The sequence below is a fragment of the Eumetopias jubatus genome, unplaced genomic scaffold, assembly GCF_037043125.1.
Source record: "Eumetopias jubatus isolate StellerSeaLion01/CBP00866 unplaced genomic scaffold, mEumJub1_p1.0 scaffold_12, whole genome shotgun sequence".
In the NCBI taxonomy this organism is placed as follows: Eukaryota; Metazoa; Chordata; class Mammalia; order Carnivora; family Otariidae; genus Eumetopias; species Eumetopias jubatus.
Genome location: NW_028274818.1, coordinates 41,431,724 through 41,453,341, shown reverse-complemented (window position 1 = coordinate 41,453,341; position 21,618 = coordinate 41,431,724). Strand labels below are relative to the sequence as shown.

Below are 21,618 nucleotides of genomic sequence, written 5' to 3'. Positions count from 1 at the left end.
TGTTTCTCTACTGATTTTAAAGAAATGCTACATGTCTCACCTCAGACTATACCTTATGAAATTATAGTATTAGCATTATAAAACAACAACAACAAATAATATGCTTTAACCATCTAACCAGCAAGTAAAATTCTGCATCTCAAGATCAAGTTAAAAATTAAGAAACAAAAATAAAAACAAGAAGCAAGCTAGGTCAGTCTACTCCCTTTTTCCTACAAATAGTACTTTGGATTCAAGGAAGATTGAGGGAAAGGATTCATTTTTATTCCTACTCATTGATGTGCTCAATAAATATGTAAGGTATTTTAGATATGAGATATAAAACAGAAAAAAAGACAAAAATCTCTGGTCTCAAGGGACTTATATTGGTCTCAAGAATACTAATAAATCAATGAGAAAAATAAATACTTAAGATACCAGAAAGTGACAAATACTATGCAAAGAAATAAAATGGGGTGATGTAATTTAAAGTGACTGAGTGGTTATGTAAGATTGGATATTCAGAAGGCCCTCTGAAGGACACAGCCCCAATGATCAAATGATTCTACTCAGGTCAAGAGCTAAAAAACCTTATTCTAAGAGCAAGTTTGGCCCAATTTAGGTACAGAAAGAAAGGCAATGTGACTAGAGCCTAGTAAACAAGGGGGAAAATGGTAGAAGGTAAGGTCATGACCACAGGACCAAATTATTTAGGGCCTTGTAGGTCAGAGTAATAAATTTTTACATTATACCCTTGGTCTGTAAGAAGGAGTCATGAAACTCCACTGTCATGCTTTTTGTAAAATTGCTCTTGGGGATACTATTCACCACACCAAACAAATACTCTTCATGAAGGTCCAAAGGAAGAATTTCTCTCAAATCTCATGGTCAATAACAACTGAACTTTTTCTGAGAAATGGATATAAATTTACCTTATGTGTAATTCTGAAATGAATCATGCTCTCATCTATCCCCTGAACCCCAAAAAACTCAGAATTGAATTTATAATTAGCTTCTAGCAATTGTATAAAACCTTATGGCATCTATTTTTTAAAATAAATGTTTTCTTTTAGAATAGTTTTAGATTCACAGAAAAGTTACAAAGATAGTCCAGAGAGTTCCCATATACCCCCCCCAAGTTTCCCCTATCATTAACATCTTATTAAGTATGGTAAATTTGTCACAATCAATGAACCAAAACTGAAACATTATTATAAACTCAAGTCTATAATATACTCAGATTTCCTTAATTTTTTACCTGATGCTCTTTTTCTGTTCCAGGATCTTTACAATATCTAATCTATATACTAAATTTACTGGAGCTTTATATCACTATTCTATCTTAATTTCCCCCTTATTCTAACCTCTATAACTACTAATACCTAATATATCTTAATTCTATAAACCTCCCCCAATACTTCTGGGAACCATGCGGAATAACAACAACAACAAAAATGAGTAGAGACAGAGTTCTTGAAACATAAAATTAGCTTTTCCCCAAAAAAGTCATATAGTTGAGTATTATTCAAAATAATACTTCATAAATCTTTTAAAAATACAGAGACTCAAAAAATATCCAATCAAAAATTGTATTCAAATATATCATTTGGATAAAAATGCAGTTAATATAAAATAGTCTTTTTTATATTTCAATATTATTCTCTGGAATTCTCCTTTTGTTGGCACATACAGCATTAGTAATCCTAAACATCCTTGAGTCACACAACATTAGTGTGGTCTCAGATCACACAAATCTAAAATGAGGATGAGGCAGAATGATCTTCCAAAGTCCCTTTCAGTTAGAAATGTCAATGATCTCTTAATTCTGTGACCTAGGTTGACTGTCAGATTCTCATATTTTGCCATCACAAGAGCAGAAAACAGTAATGCTTCTAAACAAAAGATAGTACATTTTAAAAAGAGAATGTCAAAGCCTGAAGCTTTACTTGAAATTAATTCAGAGAAAAAAATAGATTAATATAGTATATAAATAATATGAGTAGTGCATAAATTTATATGTATATAAACTATGTTAATCAAAAGTACCCTGGGAAAGGGGGAAATTCCCCTCCAAAAAAAGGTGTGACTATTTACCCAAGTAGATTAATTTCATAAAGTGGCTAAGATGCCAAATGGGGAAAGAAAAAAAAAAGCATGAAAGTTAAAAAAAAAAAAAAAACAATCAATTTATATTTACTAGTTCTCTATCACTGAAAATTTGACTATGTCAAATGGGTATTGCAATTAAGAGGTCTGTTTTCACATCTATATTAAATTGTTTTGTCTCAAAACAATCCTATTAAGGTATCACTGATTTGCTGCTGGGGAACCATTAGCTGGCAGCTTCATTTAATCTGTCCCAAATACCCATTACCTCACTGGCAGCAGGAATTATAAAACCCAACTGAGTCTAAGCGTTTTTAGCACCGTTTTCCAAAAATTCCTTAAAACACTATTCCACTAAAGACTGACTCCAAGGATTCTAAGTGTGTACATGATCTCTACATTAAAAAAAAAATCCACAATTCTAGTCACTTTAATATTCTCATTCTACTGTCATGGTATGCTGCTCTATAAGTTTTTCTGCAGGAAAAAAAAACCAATTTAAATATTAAAATGTTTAATTATTTATGTCATTATTTAAAAATCAATAAATTGTATAAACTTTAACATGGAATTTAAGTCATCTTCTAAGTCATAGAATATTTCCAAATGTAAATAGTTACCAAAAGAAACAGATTATACAGAAGAGTAGGCAATATATTATTGTTATAATTATATTTTTATATCAAAAGAGATTAAATATAAATCGATAAGGAATGCCTGAGAATAAGTCCTTAAGCTTTCCTATGTATATTATTTTGGAATATGAGCACTTCCTAATTACAATTGTAAGACACCTATTTTAAATAAAAAGAGATCTTTTATTTTTCATGAATCAATATATGAATGATCCATGAAATTTACTATCAAACGATGAATGAAGCAAAATACCATAAATCTGAATGTTTATTCATTTGACTAAAAAAAGCAGCTTTCAGTGAATATGTCTTAATTTCTTAATGCATTGAAATTATTTGGTTGTTTTTTAAATGAGGAAAAAGCCTACTTTATTAACAAAGAGTAAAGGCACTATCTTGAAATGTCCTACAAAGTTGTAAGAAAATAACTCACTAGTATAAAAAATTGTGTATGGCAATATATGTTAAGAAAAGAAAAAAAAGAAGATAGCAGGAGGGGAAGAATGAAGGGGGGAAATCGGAGGGGGAGAGGAACCATGAGAGATGATGGACTCTGAAAAACAAACTGAGGGTTCTAGAGGGGAGGGGGGTGGGGGGATGGGTTAGCCTGGTGATGGGTATCAAAGAGGGCACGTTCTGTGTGGAGCACTGGGTATTATGCACAAACAGTGAATCATGGAACACTACATCGAAAACTAATGATGTAATGTATGGTGATTAACATAAGAATAAAAAAATTGTGTCTGTGGTCAACTTCTTATCAACAAACACTTTCAAATACTATGCCTTTTATCAAATAAATCACTTCACTCTTACAGAATCCATTTCAAGTCACCTTTCTTTCACTATAATTATAAATCCATTCCATCTTAAACAAAAGTAGTATGAAATATGAGGAAACTGCTTATTTTACTACAATGCATCTAAATTAACAAGTCAGCAAAAATGTTTTCGTTTTTCAAAAGATTTATTTGACAGAATGAGAGGGGGAAGGGGCAGCAGGAGAAGCACTCCCCCTTGAGCAGGGAGCCTGATGTGGGGATCGATCCCAGGACTCTAAGGTCATGACCTGAGCCAAAAGCAGATGCTTAACTGACTGAGCCACCCAGGCACCCCAGCAAAAATGTTTTTTAACTCTAATAATGATGTTAAGCTATAACCATTCCACATATGTAATTATTCAATACAGCTATTTACTTAGATTCAATTCAATACAATAAATATTTTTAAAAATATAAATGTCCTCTGGATGCTATAAACAAACAAATATTTCTGTATTCTAATAGAATAATCAAACTATCAATGAACTTAAGCCTATAAGCCTACTGGCTAATTACTGTCTAAAAGAAGTTAGCATTAATCATATTGATCCAAAATTATTTAAGATTTATGGCAGGGGTTTTGGACTTTGGCTATTTATTAGAATCACTTGGGAGAGTATAGAACTGCCAATGCCTGGGCTTCACTCCCAGATCCTATTTTAATTGATATGAGATGGGAACCAAGTATCAATATTTGTATCAAAAAAACAAAACAAACACAGGTAAACTGAATTAAACATACAGCAGATTTGAGAACTACCAACTTAGGAATATACTTCAGTTATAAGATTAAAAAAAAACTTGTTCACTGGCACCAAAAGTTTTAACTCTACTCAAACTTAAGGTGTAGGAAAAAAAGAGAGTGAAGAAAAGAGATAAAGACAACATTCAAAAAAATAATCGAGGCCTAGCAAACATTTCTGCCTTTAAAAAATGTTAAAAGTTGGGGCGCCTGGGTGGCTCAGATGATTGGGCGTCTGCCTTCGGCTCAGGTCACGATTCCAGAGTCCTGGGATCGAGTCCCGCATCGGGCTCCCTGCTCCTTGGGAGCCTGCTTCTCCCTCTGCCTCTCTCTCTCTCTGTCTCTCATCAATAAATAAATAAAAAAAATCTTTTAAAAAAAAAAATGTTAAAAGTTGAAAGCCTTATCTTAGACTTGGTTGATAGATCTGCTTATGCTACACAGCTAAATAAAAGCCTAGCAATACAAACAAAATAGTAAGAATAAATGACAGAAATAATTATCAATCAAACTTAACACCATAGAAAGACAGTAAATTAATATAGTATCACAATCAAATGAGACAAAATTATAGTCGCTTTAATAACTAGGGGCGTCTGGGTGGCTCAGTCGTTAAGCATCTGCCTTCGGCTCAGGTCATGATCCCAGGGTCCTGGGATCGAGCCCCACATCAGGCTCCCTGCTCCGTGGGAAGCCTGCTTCTCCCTCTCCCACTCCCCCTGCTTGTGTTCCCCTCTCTCACTGTGTCTCTCTCTGTCAAAGAAATAAATAAAATCTTTTAAAAAATTTTTTTAAAATAACATTTTCTAACCTCAATACTACACAGAATAGTGTTTCTTTAAACCACTTTCAATATCTTCAATTCTTAAGTACCTCAAAAGAGAAGAATTCATTTTAAGAAGATAAAGTTACACAGCTTTAATCTGAGATTAGAAAGAACAAAGAAGTGCGGAATATTTCCCTTATGAAAGTAGCATATACATCTGCACAATCAGCCCACAATACTCCCTTTACAACAGGGTCCAAAGAAGTTAATGTCTCTGAGCAATGTGATAAAAAAAAGTTCCTAACTATAAGCATTTTAGCATATTATCATAGAATTCAGTTTTTCCTCTAATAACAGCTAAAAGTGTATGAAAATTACTAGCAACATGAACCGGCATGAAGGGATGAATGAGGATCACCAGAACATGTCCGAGTGTTTGTTACAAACTGGATGGTAAAACTTAAAAGAAAAACTAGAGATAACCCAACCTTGAGAATAAAATTAAAAGAACCAAGTTACACAGGATGAGGGAACCAGTTAAACCTCCGTGTAATTTCATTTTTCTTAAAATGAAATTTTAAGAAAGTTATTTTTAAAAAATTTTGAGAGGTACTCTTTAAGACACATAAAATAAGAACAAAGAACAAACATTTTGATAAATCTTAAGTGCTTTCAGTTAAATATTAGAAAATTAAACATATTATTATCCAAAATTCAGTTACATATTATAAAACTAATACCTAAGTGCCAATACCCTGGTAAAGATTTCAAGATGTTAAAGGAAGCACATTTTGAATGCAGAATGGTTAGAGATGAAAGATGCACATTTCTGTGTCATTAAAGAAATGAGATTTTTTTCTTTGTTTCAGGAGTAGAATTCAGTGATTCAGCAAAGAAATGAGATTTTTAATTATAGACATACGTTTATAAACCCACTTCAGCATCTGTTACATGTCATAAAAATAAGCCTCCAAAAGCCTGTCACTAGAATGACTTAATAGAATTCCAGTCTGGTATCTCATAAATATATCAATCTGTACACACTATCTAGATTATTCTTGGTATATACTTTTTCATATTCATCTCTCCTGAAAAAAATGGGATGTGAAATTTTAAAAGATTACTCAGCCTCGGAGGAAACACTCCCTCAATAAATAACTGTTGAATTAGCTCCAAAATTTAATGACACAAGAACTCTTACAACTTTAAATTACAACTCTCCAAACCTACCAAAGGTTAAACCCATAAAGAATGAGCTGGTGAGTAGAAGCTGAGATAACAGAAAAGATCAATAAAGATAATTGGAGAGACGACTACTGTCCTTAGATCAGTGATTTTATGACTGCCAAACTGTGCACATGCATATATATACATGCTTATATCACCCACACACATACACACAGTAAATATGCTTCACTGTTTTTTTTTTTTTAACTAATCCCAATCTAAAGCCATGACATAAATAGAAAGGAAAACTAAATTGTCCAGACTAATTATGGACTAAGGATTCACTAAAGGAAGGAAGGAAGGAAGGAAGGAAGGAAGGAAGGAAGGAAGGAAGGAAGGAAGGAAGGAAGGAAAGACGGATATAAAAATATACTGGGGGGAGGGGAGATGATACAGATAAGAACTTTGACTCTAAACCAGTATCTGTGATTCACACAAGGGCATAGTAAGGGATCCATTGTAGGGTAAATGGGAGCTTAACGAACAAAAAGTCTGACTGAAATATAAAGTAATCATAATATATATTTTAAAAAGCATAAAAGAGCTATATAATAGGGCAGGATATATTAGTTTTATACTATGCAGTTTAAAATATTTTCCCTTAAAAAGGGATTTTATGTGACTAAATTAGGGATTAATGCATCTTACCTTCCACAGAAGGTGCCTGATCCTGAGCTGAATACAGCATGTCCTTGAAAGCCTATTAAAAAAACAAACAAACAAAAAATGCATGAAATCATGAGTAATCTTTACACTAAAAGCATTTGACCCTAAGCAATTACTTCTTTTTCAATATCCAGATGACATGATTCCCTAAATTGAGAATTTAGTAAAATACTTCAATTAACTTTAATAAGCTGAAACCCAAATACTATACTTTCGTATCAATCCACTATTGTCCAATCTTTAAGAAAATGGCTAATATGTACACTTTAAAAATTAAAGGGCATTTGGAAAAAATGAAAAATCTCCTGAGATCATAACTCTGACTAAAAGAAAATAGTGACAGAAACTGAGAACAGTGGTCCTAGAGAAATACATGGAACACTGCTTAAGAAAATATGAAACACTGGATACAAATTTTTTTTAATTGTAGTAACATAAAAGTAACAAAATGCACCGTCTTAACCATTTTCACGTTAACAATTCAGTGGTGTCAAGTACATTCACAATGCTGTGTAGACAATCTCCAGAATTCTTTTTATCTTGGATACAAATACTCTTCAATGAAGGCCTAGAAAGTCCTCTATTAAGAGTTCAGGACTGGGCGCCTGGGTGGCTCAGATGGTTAAGCATCTGCCTTCGGCTCAGGTCGTGATCCCGAGGTCCTGGGATCGAGTCCCGCATCGGGCTCCCTGCTCCTTGGGAGCCTGCTTCTCCCTCTGCTTCTCTCTCTCTCTCCCCCCCCTCTGTCTCTCATGAATAAATAAATAAAATCTTTAAAAAAAAAAAAAAAAGAGTTCAGGACTATAGGACGCAAGATGGCAGCCACCACGGGCTTGGGAGTAAAAGTCCCTCGCAATTTTCGACTGTTGGAAGAACTGGAAGAAGGCCAGAAAGGAGTAGGAGATGGCACAGTTAGCTGGGGTCTAGAAGATGACAAAGATGTGACACTTACAAGATGGACAGGGATGATAATTGGGCCTCCAAGAACAATTTATGAAAACCGAATATACAGCCTTAAAATAGAATGTGGACCTAAATACCCAGAAGCACCCCCCTTTGTAAGATTTGTAACGAAAATTAATATGAATGGAGTTAATAGTTCTAACGGAGTGGTGGACCCAAGAGCCATATCAGTGCTAGCAAAATGGCAGAATTCATATAGCATCAAAGTTGTCCTGCAAGAGCTCCAGCGCCTAATGATGTCTAAAGAAAACATGAAACTTCCTCAGCCGCCTGAAGGACAGTGTTACAGCAATTAATCAAAAAAAGAAACCACAGGCCCTCCCCCCTCCCCCCCATTCGATTTAAGCAGCCATTTTCCACAGTAGTACATTTTCTAGATACGTCTTGTAGACCTCAAAGTACTGGAAAGGAAGCTCCCATTCAAAGGCAATTTATCTTAAGATACTGTAAACGATATTAATTTTTTGTCCATTTGAAATATATAAGTTGTGCTATAACAAAAAATAAAAAAAGAGTTCAGGACTATAAACATATTTACAGATTTACTGGTTTTTTTCCAAACCAGTGAATTAACTACCAATAATATTTAGGTAATTTGGATGGCTGCAGTTTGGTCTCCCAATAAGTGGTTTGGGGGCAGTAATGAGAAAAGCATTTCAACATACCTATCAATAGGTAGAATCAATCGAATGGATAAGGTTCCAGTGCTGAAGAGCTGGTCATAAACAGGTGGCTATATCCAGTCCCATAGCTTCAAAGCTTCAAATACCATCTAACAATTGGTGATTCCCAAAGTGGCCTCCGGCCTCCCTCAACAACTAACATTTGGAGTCAGATAATTCTTTATTTGGGGGCAGCTAGGGGGGCTGTTTTGTGCATAATACGATTTTTAGTACCATCCCTGGCATCAAGAGACCCACTACCCTCATCTAGATACCAGCAGAAACACCTCCACCAAAACCGTGACAACCAAAATGTCTCCAGACACTGCCAAATGTGCCGTGAGGGACAAAATCAATACACTACCCCCACACCCAGAACCACATTAGAATCACTCAAGTTTAAACCCAAAAAAGAGGAAATAAACCTCCAGGGTAAGCCGTTCTATATTCAAGTCTAGTAAGTTATATTCTTCCCAAGTGAATTTACCATTTGCTTTAGACCAGTGAACAACCTGTTAGTTCTATAACTAACCAAGTCTGACAACATATGTAAAAAAGATTCCCAATGAAACAAGGAAAATTAAAATTAATGCATTTTTGTTCATTTTAACCCGTGTTGTTTTTTTAAAAATCTTCGTACGAAAATTATATATATTTAAAAATTTTAACAGCGCACATGCTTAAATCCATAACATTCAGTAAGATTCACTATTTATATAGGGGCACCTGGGTGGCTCAGTCGTTAAGGGTCTGCCTTGGGCTCAGGTCATGATCCCAGGGTCCTGGGATCGAGCACCACATCGGGCTCCCTGCTCAGCGGGAAGCCTGCTTCTCCCTCTCCCACTCCCCCTGCTTGTGTTCCTTCTCTCACTTTGTCTCTCTCTGTCAAATAAAAAAATAAAAATCTTAAAAAAAAAATTCACTATTTATATAAAATTTGAGACACTACAATAATGCAATTGTAGTATAATAAAAAATATTTGCTCTTTGTTTCAGGTTCCTGACACAAATTCCTGAAAACCTTTAGAATCTACTCTCTTTTATATACCAATGAGACCGCTCATGGGCCGGGGGGCAAAACAGCTTCAGGATGGAGGTTGGTCCCCAGAAAAACCAACCACCTGATTGTGATTAGAGGGTTAAAACTTTCAGTCCCACCCCCAGATCTCTGAGGAAGAGAAAATGGCTGGGGATTGAGTCAATCACCAATGGCCAAAGATTTGTAGTCACCCAGGGAGAAGTATGGGTATCCTGGGTACCCCATTTATAGCTGGCATCTCAAGTGAGGGCAGTCTTGTGGGACTAAGCCCTTACCCATGGGGTCTATGCTAACTCTGGATAGTTAGTGTCAGAATTAAACTGAATTATTAGACACCCAGTTGGTGTCAGGGAAATGGTTATTGGTGTCAGAAAAAAGAACTGGTCAGAAGTGGTGTAAGAAAACACGTGAACAGAAATCATTTTTACAAAACCTTCATTATTGGGTCACAACTTTTCTAAGATTACCTTTGAAGCTCAGCCTTATGTTTACTGACCATTAATTCCTGAACTTATTTATGTACAAAAGTCCTAAGTGAATATGACAAAGGTATGGAACTTCTTTTAAGAACAAAGTATATACATTCACTATTTTCTTTACAATTTCAGATGTCTCAAGGACCACTAACTTCTAGTCTAAAAAAGGAAGTCAGTCCAGAAGATTTTATCGAACATCAGAAAGTCTTTACGTCAGTTTGGATTGGAATTTCATATTAAAGTCCTACACAAGTACAGAGTGGTGGTTATGTTACAGTCATCCATTAGGTATTTTAAGAGAGTAAATGAACAGATTGCTTAGAACAAAGTATATCTCTAGATAGAAAAATATAAGAAGGAACACATAAACCCAGCCAGAGAATATTTACAGAAATAAATCTATTATGGAAACAGGTAATATCGGAGACTTAAATATCTGAATAAATTTTTCTACTTCTGGAGTATAATAGGCATGTGTGCCAAAATTAAATGCCATCAAGAACCAAATAAACCATTAATGACGAGCAGAGCGGCTTCTACATAGTAGAAACTCAATAAACAGTTCTTGAATTCAAAAGCCTTTCTTCTTTGGAGAAAATTACTTTAAAAATGAACAAAGCACACTGAAAAAGCATACTAAGCAGTACCTTGGTGACATATAATGAAAATAAATTAAATTTGCAAAAGCGAAGCTTACCAAATTAAGTTTTAAAAGATGATTAAAATTTTATAAAGAGAAAAATGATGATAGCCTTCATTTGATTGTAAAATTGAATCATAATTTCATTTCAATCAAGACAGTTCTCAGTAAAATCAGGGACAATTATTTCTGCTTCTTACTACTTCAGTTTTCCTCTGAATAAAAGAAACCTCTAAGTTTTTTTTGTTTTTGTTTTTTAAGGTTTTATTTATTTGAGAGAGAGAGAGAATGAGAGACAAGAGAGCACGAGAGGGAAGAGGGTCAGAGGGAGAAGCAGACCCCCTGCTGAGCAGGGAGCCCAATGTGGGACTCGATCCTAGGACTCCAAGATCATGACCTGAGCCGAAGGCAGTTGCTTAACCAACTGAGCCACCCAGGTTCCCTAAGTTTTTTATTGTAGTAAGTGTCTCAAGAACTCCATAAACAGGATATCATTCTATTCTTGTGATACGAGAATAGCCCCCAATTAGGAACTAAGAAGGGGGAAAAAGCCTACAGAGTAATGTCTACATTAGTACCTATATATTGTTGTCTATAATCTGAAAGCACTTGCCTGGGTTAGGAACAGTACATCAAAATACACAAAACAACACATTCAAAGAGTTTCCGCAATTTACGCTGTTTTCCTTTAAGGATATACATTACTTTATATAAAACTCTGAATTTGGGGGCACCTGGGTGGCCTCAGTCCATTAAGCATCTGACACTGATTTTGGCTCAGGTCATGATCTCAGGGTTTTGAGATCCAGCCTGGTGTTGGGGTCTGCACTGGGCATGGAGCCTGCTTAGGATTCTCTCTCCCTCTCCCTCTCCCTGCCTTAAAAAAAAAAAAACAAAAACAAAAAAACCTCTGAATTTGTGTAATAAAATTAATATATATTCATGTACATTACAATAGATTAGATTTTTTTTTAAAGATTTACTTATTTGAGAGAGAGCATGGGTCGGGGGGGGGAATCCTAAGCAGGCTCCCCTTAGAGTACAGAGCCCGATGCAGGGCTCAATCTCATGTCCCTGAGATCATGACCTGAGCTGATATCAAGAATCAGACACTTACCTGACAAAGCCACCCACATACCCCACAATAGACTTCTTGGATTTTCAAAGGATTCAAAGCAATCTTTTCTATCCACATCTCTACTGCAATCTGAGTGTTAAATTGTTTTTTTATGTTATTGAAAGATATATATACTAAGACAAAACTCCTTTAGTGCTTATAACAACTCATATAATAGCAAAATCTTCCAAATTAAATCCAAACACAGTCACAAAACCAATACTAGTCAACCAACAACATTAACGTGACAGGAAAAAAGATGTTTGCTGAAACAAAATCTCAACTGGCAACATGAATACAATGCTGTCATTATATCAGTTCTTCTGAATTTGGAATGCCTATATGACTATCAGATGTGATATAATTCTCCTAGTACCTCTCCCCACTATAAGGTAGCATAGTACAGTGGGTAGGAGTTATGGAGTCAGACAATGTGTATGAAAACCAACTCTAACACTTAACAGCTATGTAAGCTTAGGAAAATTAACTTCTCTGTATAACAATGCCCTCATCTGTATAACAGAAGTGATCACACATACCTCACAGGTCTATTATGAGAATTAAAAACTCTTAAAACACAAATCCTTATATTAATTATAATTCATGATTATACATGAAGAGTATTTAGAACATAAAAGATACTCAAAGAATGTTAACTAATCCAATGTGAACTACCACAAAACTTACATCATACAGTGGGTTGTGGCATCATTTGGCAATCTACTATTTGGACATGAATACATCATTTATGCATTAGATAGACCTCAGTCCTTATTAACTCTTCATAAAGTAGTACAATACTACCTGGAGCCAGCATGACCAAACAAGCATAAACAGTTACTGCAATCTCCTGGCATTTACTAGTTTATAAGACAGTCATCTAGATGATCTAGAATATGCTATGATATTTTCAGAAAAATCACAGTCATGAACATACTATATTTTTAATTCTCATAGGAAACCTACAGACTCATAAGAAAATACATGCACATCCCAATTTGCATATGCTTTAAATAATAAGGTCTCCTAATTATATTAAACTTTCTACAATATATATATCTATCCTATGAAATAGGGTATAGCTCAAACCTAACATATATGATGTTCAATAATACTACCATTACAAATTTCTTATGTTGTTAATTTTTAACAACACATAGTAGATCATCATTAATCTCCTTTCCAAAGCACAGGCCATTTCACAGGCCTTTTCACAAACTGAGATCAGAAGCTAGAAAAATTCCTACTTCCATGTGGTATACACACACACACACACACACACACACACACACACACACACACACAATGGAATATTACTCACCCATCAAAAGAATGAAATTTGCCATTCACAGCAACATGGATAGAGCTAGAGTGTATTAGGCTAAGCGAAAAAAGTCAGAGAATGACAAATACCACAGGACTTCACTCATATGTGAAATCTGAGAAACAAAATAGATGAACATATGGGAGAGGGGGGAAAAAAAGAAGAAACAGAGGGAAACAAACCACTAGAAACTTAAAGAATAAACTGAGGGGTGATGGAGGGAGGTGGGTGGCAGATGGGCTAGATGAGTGATGGGTATTAAGGAGGGCACTTGATATGATGAGCATTGGGTATTGTATGTAAGTGATGCATCACTGGATTCCACTCCTAAAATCAACATTGCACTGTATGTTAACTAGAATTTAAATAAAAATTTGAAAAAAAAGAAAAAATCTACTTCCTATCAATTCACCATTAGCCTCATATATATCATAGGATAACTATTAACACCTCCATCAGTAAAATATCTAACCCATGTTGCTCTCATTAGCTTCAATATTCATTCAAAGTCAGCACACTGGAATCTAGTTATTGATTAATAAGCAATGAAAACAGGCATTTAAAGAGGAAGGGAAAGGGATATTTGTCATAAACCTTTAAAACAGTCATAATCTCTATTAACAGTGTTTAATAATTAGATAAAGTTTACATCACAGACTTTTTTTAATCTGAAACTTTTTATTTTTTTTAAGATTTAATTTATTTATTTGACAGAGAGAGACACAGCGAGAGAGGGAACACAAGCAGGGGGGGAGTGAGAGAGGGAGAAGCAGGCTTCCCGCTGAGCAGGGAGCCTGATGTGGGCCTCAATCCCAGGACCCTGAGATCATGACCTGAGCCAAAGGCAGACGCTTAACGACTGAGCCACCCAGGCGCCCCAAATCTGAAACTTTTCTAAATAGAATTCCTCAATAACAAAATTTCAATATATTTTTCAAAATATGTACATTATGAGCTTAACTACAGCATCCCAAAAACATTCTCCAATTATTTCCTTTTCAGTTTCTACTTCCTCTTTGTGCATTCTCTTTTTAATTTTTTCACCAGAAATACTGGGTAGTCTGTGAATAAGGTACAAGTCAATTACATGTGACCTGGGTTTTGTCTCATCATCTAGAAATCAGTCATGTTTTCATGATACTGAAGTGTTAAGGGCAGTTCTGTAAATCAAATTATAAACCTCAGAAGAGGGCAGCTAGCAATCGCATGTGTCCTATACAGAGAATCACCATCTAATTAATGCTCATTTCTTTCCCCATATAAAAATAAACTAACCTAGCTCTGTTTTTGATGACAGAAATAATCTGTAAAGTCAATAAAAACTCTTACACAAATTCTTATAATCTAATATATTAAAGTTCAAAGTTAATGTACTCTTGTACATACTTAATCCAAAACCTATGGTATATTAGGATTATGCATGAGTCAATTGATGAGTCAACAATACAAATCATCATCAGCATATCAGCAAAAGGCAATTCAATAAGCACAAGTTACAACATAAATTATAATTGAAATTATTAAATGTATAAAACATATATAATAGGGGCGCCTGGGTGGCTCAGTTGGTTAAGCGACTGCCTTTGGCTCAGGTCATGATCCCGGAGTCCCGGGATCGAGTCCCACATCGGGCTCCCTGCTCAGCAGGGAGTCTGCTTCTCCCTCTGACCCTCTTCCCTCTCGTGCTCTCTCTCATTCTCTCTCTCAAATAAATAAAATCTTAAAAAAAATAAAATAAAAAAAATAAAATAAAACATATATAATAGGAAGAACTAATTCGGAACATGTCATGTTATATTCACATTTATAAATTATTGTGCTAATATATTCTGACATTCACTGACATGGCTTTTACTACTTCTATGTGGATATCTCCCAAAACTATATCCTCAGCCACATGTCTGCTAACACAAACTCAGAATGCCCAAAATTCATTTCTTCCCAAAGCCTGCTCTCCCTGTATTTCTTTTAACGCTATTGCCAGAACCCAAATTACACAGATTCACAATATCAGTTATCACTCCTTCAGCAAATATTCACTGGGTATCTGCTATGTGCCAGGCACTGCTCTAGACACCTAGAATACATCACGAGGAAAATAAAAATCCCTGTCCTAGCAGAGTTAACATTCTTACATTCTCCTTTCTACCCATGAGTTTAGTGATCTGGTTCAGTCAATGCCACTATCACAACCTCATTTACATTCATTCCCTCCTATCCTTTTACCTACAAATACTATTTCAGTAAACTCTTCACTGGTTTACCAACCTATAGGTTTTCAACTCTCTAAAATATCTTACAGACTGCTGCCATATCAATCTTCCCAAAGCAGTCTGATTCTCCTGCTTAAAAACTTACAAGGATTTCCCAATGGCCACAAAATAAAGCTCATAATCCTCTGCTGGTCTCTAAGGTACCCAGAATGGTCCAAACTGTCTTTTAGGCTTATCTTCCAAACTGAAGAAAATCACCTTCACTTTCACCTGACCTTCAAGCCAAAATGAATTATTTATTATTATAATTATTCATTTTAGGGACCTCAATATTTCTTCTTATCTTTGCCTTTATTTACAACTATCGCCTCTACTAGAATCCCCCACCCTACCCACATCTTTAAAATCTAATTTCCAAATCTTAACCATTCTTCAAGGTCTAGATCAAATTTAACCTCTTTTATGCTTTGTCCTGATTTCTCCAGCTAGAAATCATCACTCCCTCCTCTGAAATCCTGTAGTACTCTATCTGAAATCATTTATAGCACTTAATATTTCTACCTTATGTTTTAGTTATCTGTGTCACTTGTTCCCCATATGAATGTAAAGTCAGGGTTTTAGCCACCTTGCTTGTACTTGTGTAAAAGAGGCACACCACAGATATTTCTAGATTATTAATACCATCATTAAGGAAGTTACCAAGCTTTATTCATTCAATGAACATCATTGGATGTCTACTCTGTACACTATGCCAGGCTCTAATGAAATGATGACGACTCAAACAAGGAAAAGTAACATAAATACATAAATTAGAATACAATATGTTAAATACTTTAAAAAAAATAAAGCATACTGAAAGTCTAAGGCAGCAGCAATGAAAAAAAAAAAGTAGGTGAAATATGGGAAAGAGGGGGATACCAAGAAGCAAAAACCAAGAAGCAAAAAAGAAAGATTAGACAAACAACTAAACATGAACTAAAGGAACTAAAGATCTCCAAGATTTTTTTTTTTTTTAAAGGATGTTGCAGTCTTTTTTTTTTTTTTAATGATTTTATTTATTTATTCATGAGCGACAGAGGTGGGGAGAGAGAGAGAGAGAGAGAGAGAAGCAGAGGGAGAAGCAGGCTCCCAAGGAGCAGGGAGCCCGATGCGGGACTCGATCCCAGGACCCCGGGACCATGACCTGAGCCGAAGGCAGACGCTTAACCATCTGAGCCACCCAGGCGCCCGATCTCCAAGATTTTGAGCCCAGGTAAAAAGAAGGATGATCCCGGATACTATTAACTGACCTGAAAAAAAAAACACAAAAGAAAAAACTTGAGCAAAAAAAAAAAGGCGTTTGGATGACAAACCATTTTGGGTATCTACAGGATATCTGAGATAGTTAGTGGAGACATGAAAATAGAGATCTACCATTTAAAAGATAGGTCAGAGCTAGTGTTTAAGAGTTGGAAATCATCTATATAGAGATGATGTGAAACTGCCTAAGCTCTAGGTAAACGCAATTTCTCAGAAAGTAAGAAGTGGGTCCAAGACATAAACTTTTGGAATACAAAGCAGCAGAGAAGACAATGAGGAAAAAAATCAGATATATATACACAGGCCACAAAAATTAAAAGAGCATTTCAGGAAGGAAGAGATACTAATTAATGGTATCCTAATAGTGCTGTATGGTAACAGATCATAGATGCACATGTGGTGAGCATAGCATAATGTGTAGAGTTGTGGAATCACTATGTTATATACCTAAAACTAATTTAACACTGAAAAAAGAAAGAAGAGCTTTAAAAACTATCAAAACCTGCTTAGAGAAGAGGTACCCGCACCCTCATGTTCAGTGCAGCAGTTGGTTCAGTGCAGCATTTATTAACAATATCTAAGACATGGAAACAACCTAAGTGTTAACAGATGAAGGGATAAAGAAAATGTGGTATATACATATACAATGGAATATTATTCGGCTATGAGGACAAAGGAAATCCTACCATTTGCAACAATTTGGATAAATGTTGAGGGCATTAATCTAAGTGAAATAAGTCAGAGAAAAATATTGTATGATACCACTTATATGTGGAATCTAAAAAAGCAAGCTCAGAGAAACAGAGAATAGAGGGGTGGTCACCATGTCTGTGTGTTGGGGTGAGGGTTGGGGGGAGATATTCATTAAAGGGTACAAACTGCCAGTTTTAAGATTAACAAGTTTTGAGGAGCTAATGTACAGCATGGTGATTATACCTAATAATGCTATATTATATACTTGGAAGTTGTGAAGAGAGCAGATCTTAAATGTTCTCACCACAAAAAAGAAATGGTAATTACGTGATGGGACAGAGGTGTTAGCTGATGCTATGGTAGTAATCATTTTACAATAAATCAATGTATTAAATCAATATGTTGTACACCTTGCATTCATATAGTGTTATATGTCAACTACATCTCAATAAAGCTGGAAAAATAATTTAAAAAGAAAACTGAAAACATCTGAGTTAAGTAAAACAATAATCAAGAGTTCATTATACTAACAATTCTTCTGTTTCTTGAGCTGGATGGTGAATATAGACGTCTATTCTGTCTATCTAATTAGAATGCTGTCTATGTATCTCCCTATCTAATCGAATGCTACAACTGAATTATAAAGAAAAATAGCTAACATTGGAATGCCTACACTCTGACTCTCTACTTTAGAACCTATAAATGACACTCGGGTTACTAAGGTATCTTGCCCAAGTATTGCAAATTCTGTAATCCATGCTTGAGAAAAAGACACACAGCCCACAATTTCAAATGAAACCTTATTTTCTAAGATTTACCTCTATTTTTGACAACTCAATTTTCTGATATTCTTCCTTTTATTTCCAAAACTTTTCTTAACCATTAGATTTTTATATCAGGTGTAACAAGCAGCCTCTGAGAGGACTCCCAAAGATACCTTCTTCCTGGTAATAATGCTCTTGTGCAACCCCTCCCAAATAAAATAGAGCTGACCTGTATAACCAATAGATTATTGCATAAATGACAGAGTACTGCTTCCAAGGCTACGTCATAAAAGACACTGATTTTCATTTTGTTCTCTCTTGGATCACCTAATTTGGGAGAAGCCAATCATAAAAAAATCAGAAGAAAAATAAAAATAATCCAAGAGAGAACAAAATGAAAATCAGTGTTGTTTTTTTTTTCCAGGAGGCCCTCAGTTCTTTACCACTCAGAACTCTCTATAGGGCTGCTTCTGATTTTTTTGATTGGCTTCTCCCAGATTAGGTGATCCAAGAGAGAACCAAAAAAAAAATCCAAAAAAACACACAAATTTGCATACCATCTGAGTGAGCTATCCTAGAATTGGATCGTCCAGTCCCAGTCAAGTCTTGAGATGACTGCAGCCCAGCTGACATCTTAACTGCAACCGCACACAATACCCTGAGCCAGAACACCCAGTCAAGCTGCTTCCAAATCTTGACACACAGAAACAGCATGAGATAAATGTTTATTATTGTTTTAAGCTACTAAGTTTGGTGGTAACTTGTTATATAGCAATAGATAATTAATACATAAGGTAGATCTGAAAAACATCATGTTACAAAATGTACATGTTATTAGATAATAACCAACATCTACTGCTCCTCTTGATCAAAGTAGCTAAGATTCTTATTCCTATAAGTATACAAAATTATGGAAAGGAAAATTATGACAATTTGAAGTGATATATTTAGCAATAATAAACAAAATTGCATTCCCATGTCAAAGCCACCAACATTGTAATTTAACTTAAACTGAATGCCCTTGGGAAGTCATGCAGCCACACTTCTAAGCTGGAGCAGGTCTGACAGAATAAATCAGCATCTTCCTTGTCTAAGGATACTATTCTGATGATAAAATAAAGCTGATAACAAATACTCTCTTCTAACTAATTAAATCTATATGGCTCATTCTTACATTTATTGTGATAGCAGCTGTAAATTCTGAGGGCAGAGAGCAATCTCACGTTAATTTTTATAGCACAGTACAATGTCGTGGAAACTACCTTCTGACAAAATGAATTACTGTAGGGGCGTCTGGGTGGCTCAGTCGTTTGTCAGAAGGTAGGTTCTCAAGGAACAGATTCTAAAAGTCCAGCTACCATCATTTGCTTTCCAAGAAATTTCATGACATTGAAAGAGAGTCTTATTGGATTAAGCACTAACACCCTAAAATAAAATGTCTGTTAAATAAATGAATAAAAGTTACTCCAGTGGCTTATTTTTAATAATGACAGAAATTAACAGCCATACTTTACTGAAGAGTATTTTCACCCCTTGCTGGCACTTTCATATATTATTACATCTAATTCTCACAATAAGTCTGAAAAATAAATAGTATCCCCATTTTACACACAGGAAAACTGAGGTTCAGAGAAATAACTTTGTGAACATCTCACAGCCAGTAAATGAGGGAAATGCAATTAAAGCCAAAAATTCAGGGGCGCCTGGGTGGCTCAGTCGTTAAGCGTCTGCCTTCGGCTCAGGTCATGATCCCAGGGTCCTGGGATCGAGCCCCACATCGGGCTCCCTGCTCTGCGGGAGGCCTGCTTCTCCCTCTCCCTCTGCCTCTCCCCCTGCTTGTGCTCCCTCTCTCACTGTGTCACTCTCTATCAAATAAATAAAATCTTTAAAAAAAAAAAAAAGCCAAAAATTCAGACAAAATTAAAGCTACTTTCTCTACTGCCTTCATATATGAACAGATCTCATATATCCTCAAAGAACCTTTTAAAGCTTTATCCTACTTGCTCCTAAAGGTTCTATCTTATTTTCCTCACTCTGTTAGTAGCCACATTTCTCAAATGAAAATTACACACATGTTGTATCATTGACTTTAACTTATTAAAACCTGGAAGTCAGTTTGCAAAAGACAATTTATGTTCCGAATCCACCAAGAAGCTCCTTTCGTCATAATATCCAAGGCCTATCCTTTATTCTCATTCTCACTGACCTGTCTACACAGCATGTCACTGCTAGTAATCCATTTATCTTTACAACTCTTGACTCTTGTGACAATATATTTTCCAAGACTTCCTCTATTTGCATCTCTACTTTTCTGCCTTACACACTTTCCCTTAGTGAACTCTTTAATTACTATCTCAATTATGATAATCTGTTGATACAATTTTTCAAATTCTAGCTCCTTCTCTACATATAAACATTTCACACACAAAATCAACATATTTAAGACCTAATTTCACAAGTTTACCATCCCCAAAAGTAGCTATTCTCTACCAGTTTCCCTAGGTTTAAACCTTTATAGTGAATTCTTCCCTCCTTCACTACCTATAAAATGCATAAACACTGAAGCACCTACGTAACAAATCACTGTGCTAGGCACTAGAGAGTGATGCATTCAAAAATGTTTAATAGGGGATGCCCGGGTGACTCAGTCGGTTAAGTGTCCAACTCTTTGATTTCAGCTCGGGTCATGATCTCAGGGTTGTGAGATCAAGCCTCACATTGAGCTGTGCAGTCTGCTTGGGATTCTCATCCTCTCCCTCTGCCCCTCCTCCCTCCCTTTCTTTAAAAAAAAAAAAAGGTTTAAGGGCACCTGGGTGGCTCAGTTGGTTAAGCGACTGCCTTCGGCTCAGGTCATGATCCTGGAGTTCCAGGATCAAGTCCTGCATCGGGCTCCCTGCTCAGCAGGGAGTCTGTTTCTCCCTCTGATCCCCCCTCCTCTCATGTGCTCTCTCTCTCTCTCTCATTCTCTCTCTCAAATAAATAAAATCTTTAAAAAAAAAAAGTTTAATAGCATTACTTTATCTTTTACCGATATTTTTATTTAATTTCAAATATTAATAATAAAATGATCCAACTACTACAATATTGTGTATGTTTGCATATTACATCATTTGGAAGGAAGATGTTAACTTTAATAGGATATTCTGTTTTAACAGGGCAGATTCCCAAAATAGCACAGTACATTGTTATTAATAATTATTGATCACTTAAAATTTTTAAATCATTCTAATTAAAGTTGTAAATAAACAATGGTTTATTAACTGTTCCCTACATAAAACCCACCATGTTACATAATACTGTCTTTAAAATGAAAGAAAGGTCAAGGGAGAATTTTAAAATATTGTATTTGATAATTTCTTTTCCTAAAACATTTTTTTCTCTAATATTGTATGTTTATCAATCAATTCTAATAAGACTTGACAACAAAAGTGTGGAAGAAAAAAGGAAAAAGTTACCAACTTTCTTCCCAGGTTTTCATCTATCTCA

At 35.3% G+C, this 21,618-nt stretch overlaps 1 protein-coding gene and 1 pseudogene across 2 annotated transcripts in view; one reads left to right on the top strand and one right to left on the bottom strand.

The window, feature by feature from the left end:
- Positions 1–21,618, bottom strand: part of XPR1 (xenotropic and polytropic retrovirus receptor 1) — a 245,114-nt gene that overhangs the window by 209,306 nt on the left and 14,190 nt on the right. For both annotated transcript variants that reach the window (XM_028121531.2, XM_028121532.1), the window contains exon 2: positions 6,925–6,976. In XM_028121531.2, coding sequence (XP_027977332.1) covers positions 6,925–6,976 — 52 coding nt within the window. The remainder of the gene's footprint in view (positions 1–6,924; positions 6,977–21,618) is intronic.
- On the top strand, positions 7,756–8,201 carry LOC114222856 (ubiquitin-conjugating enzyme E2 variant 1 pseudogene; annotated as a pseudogene).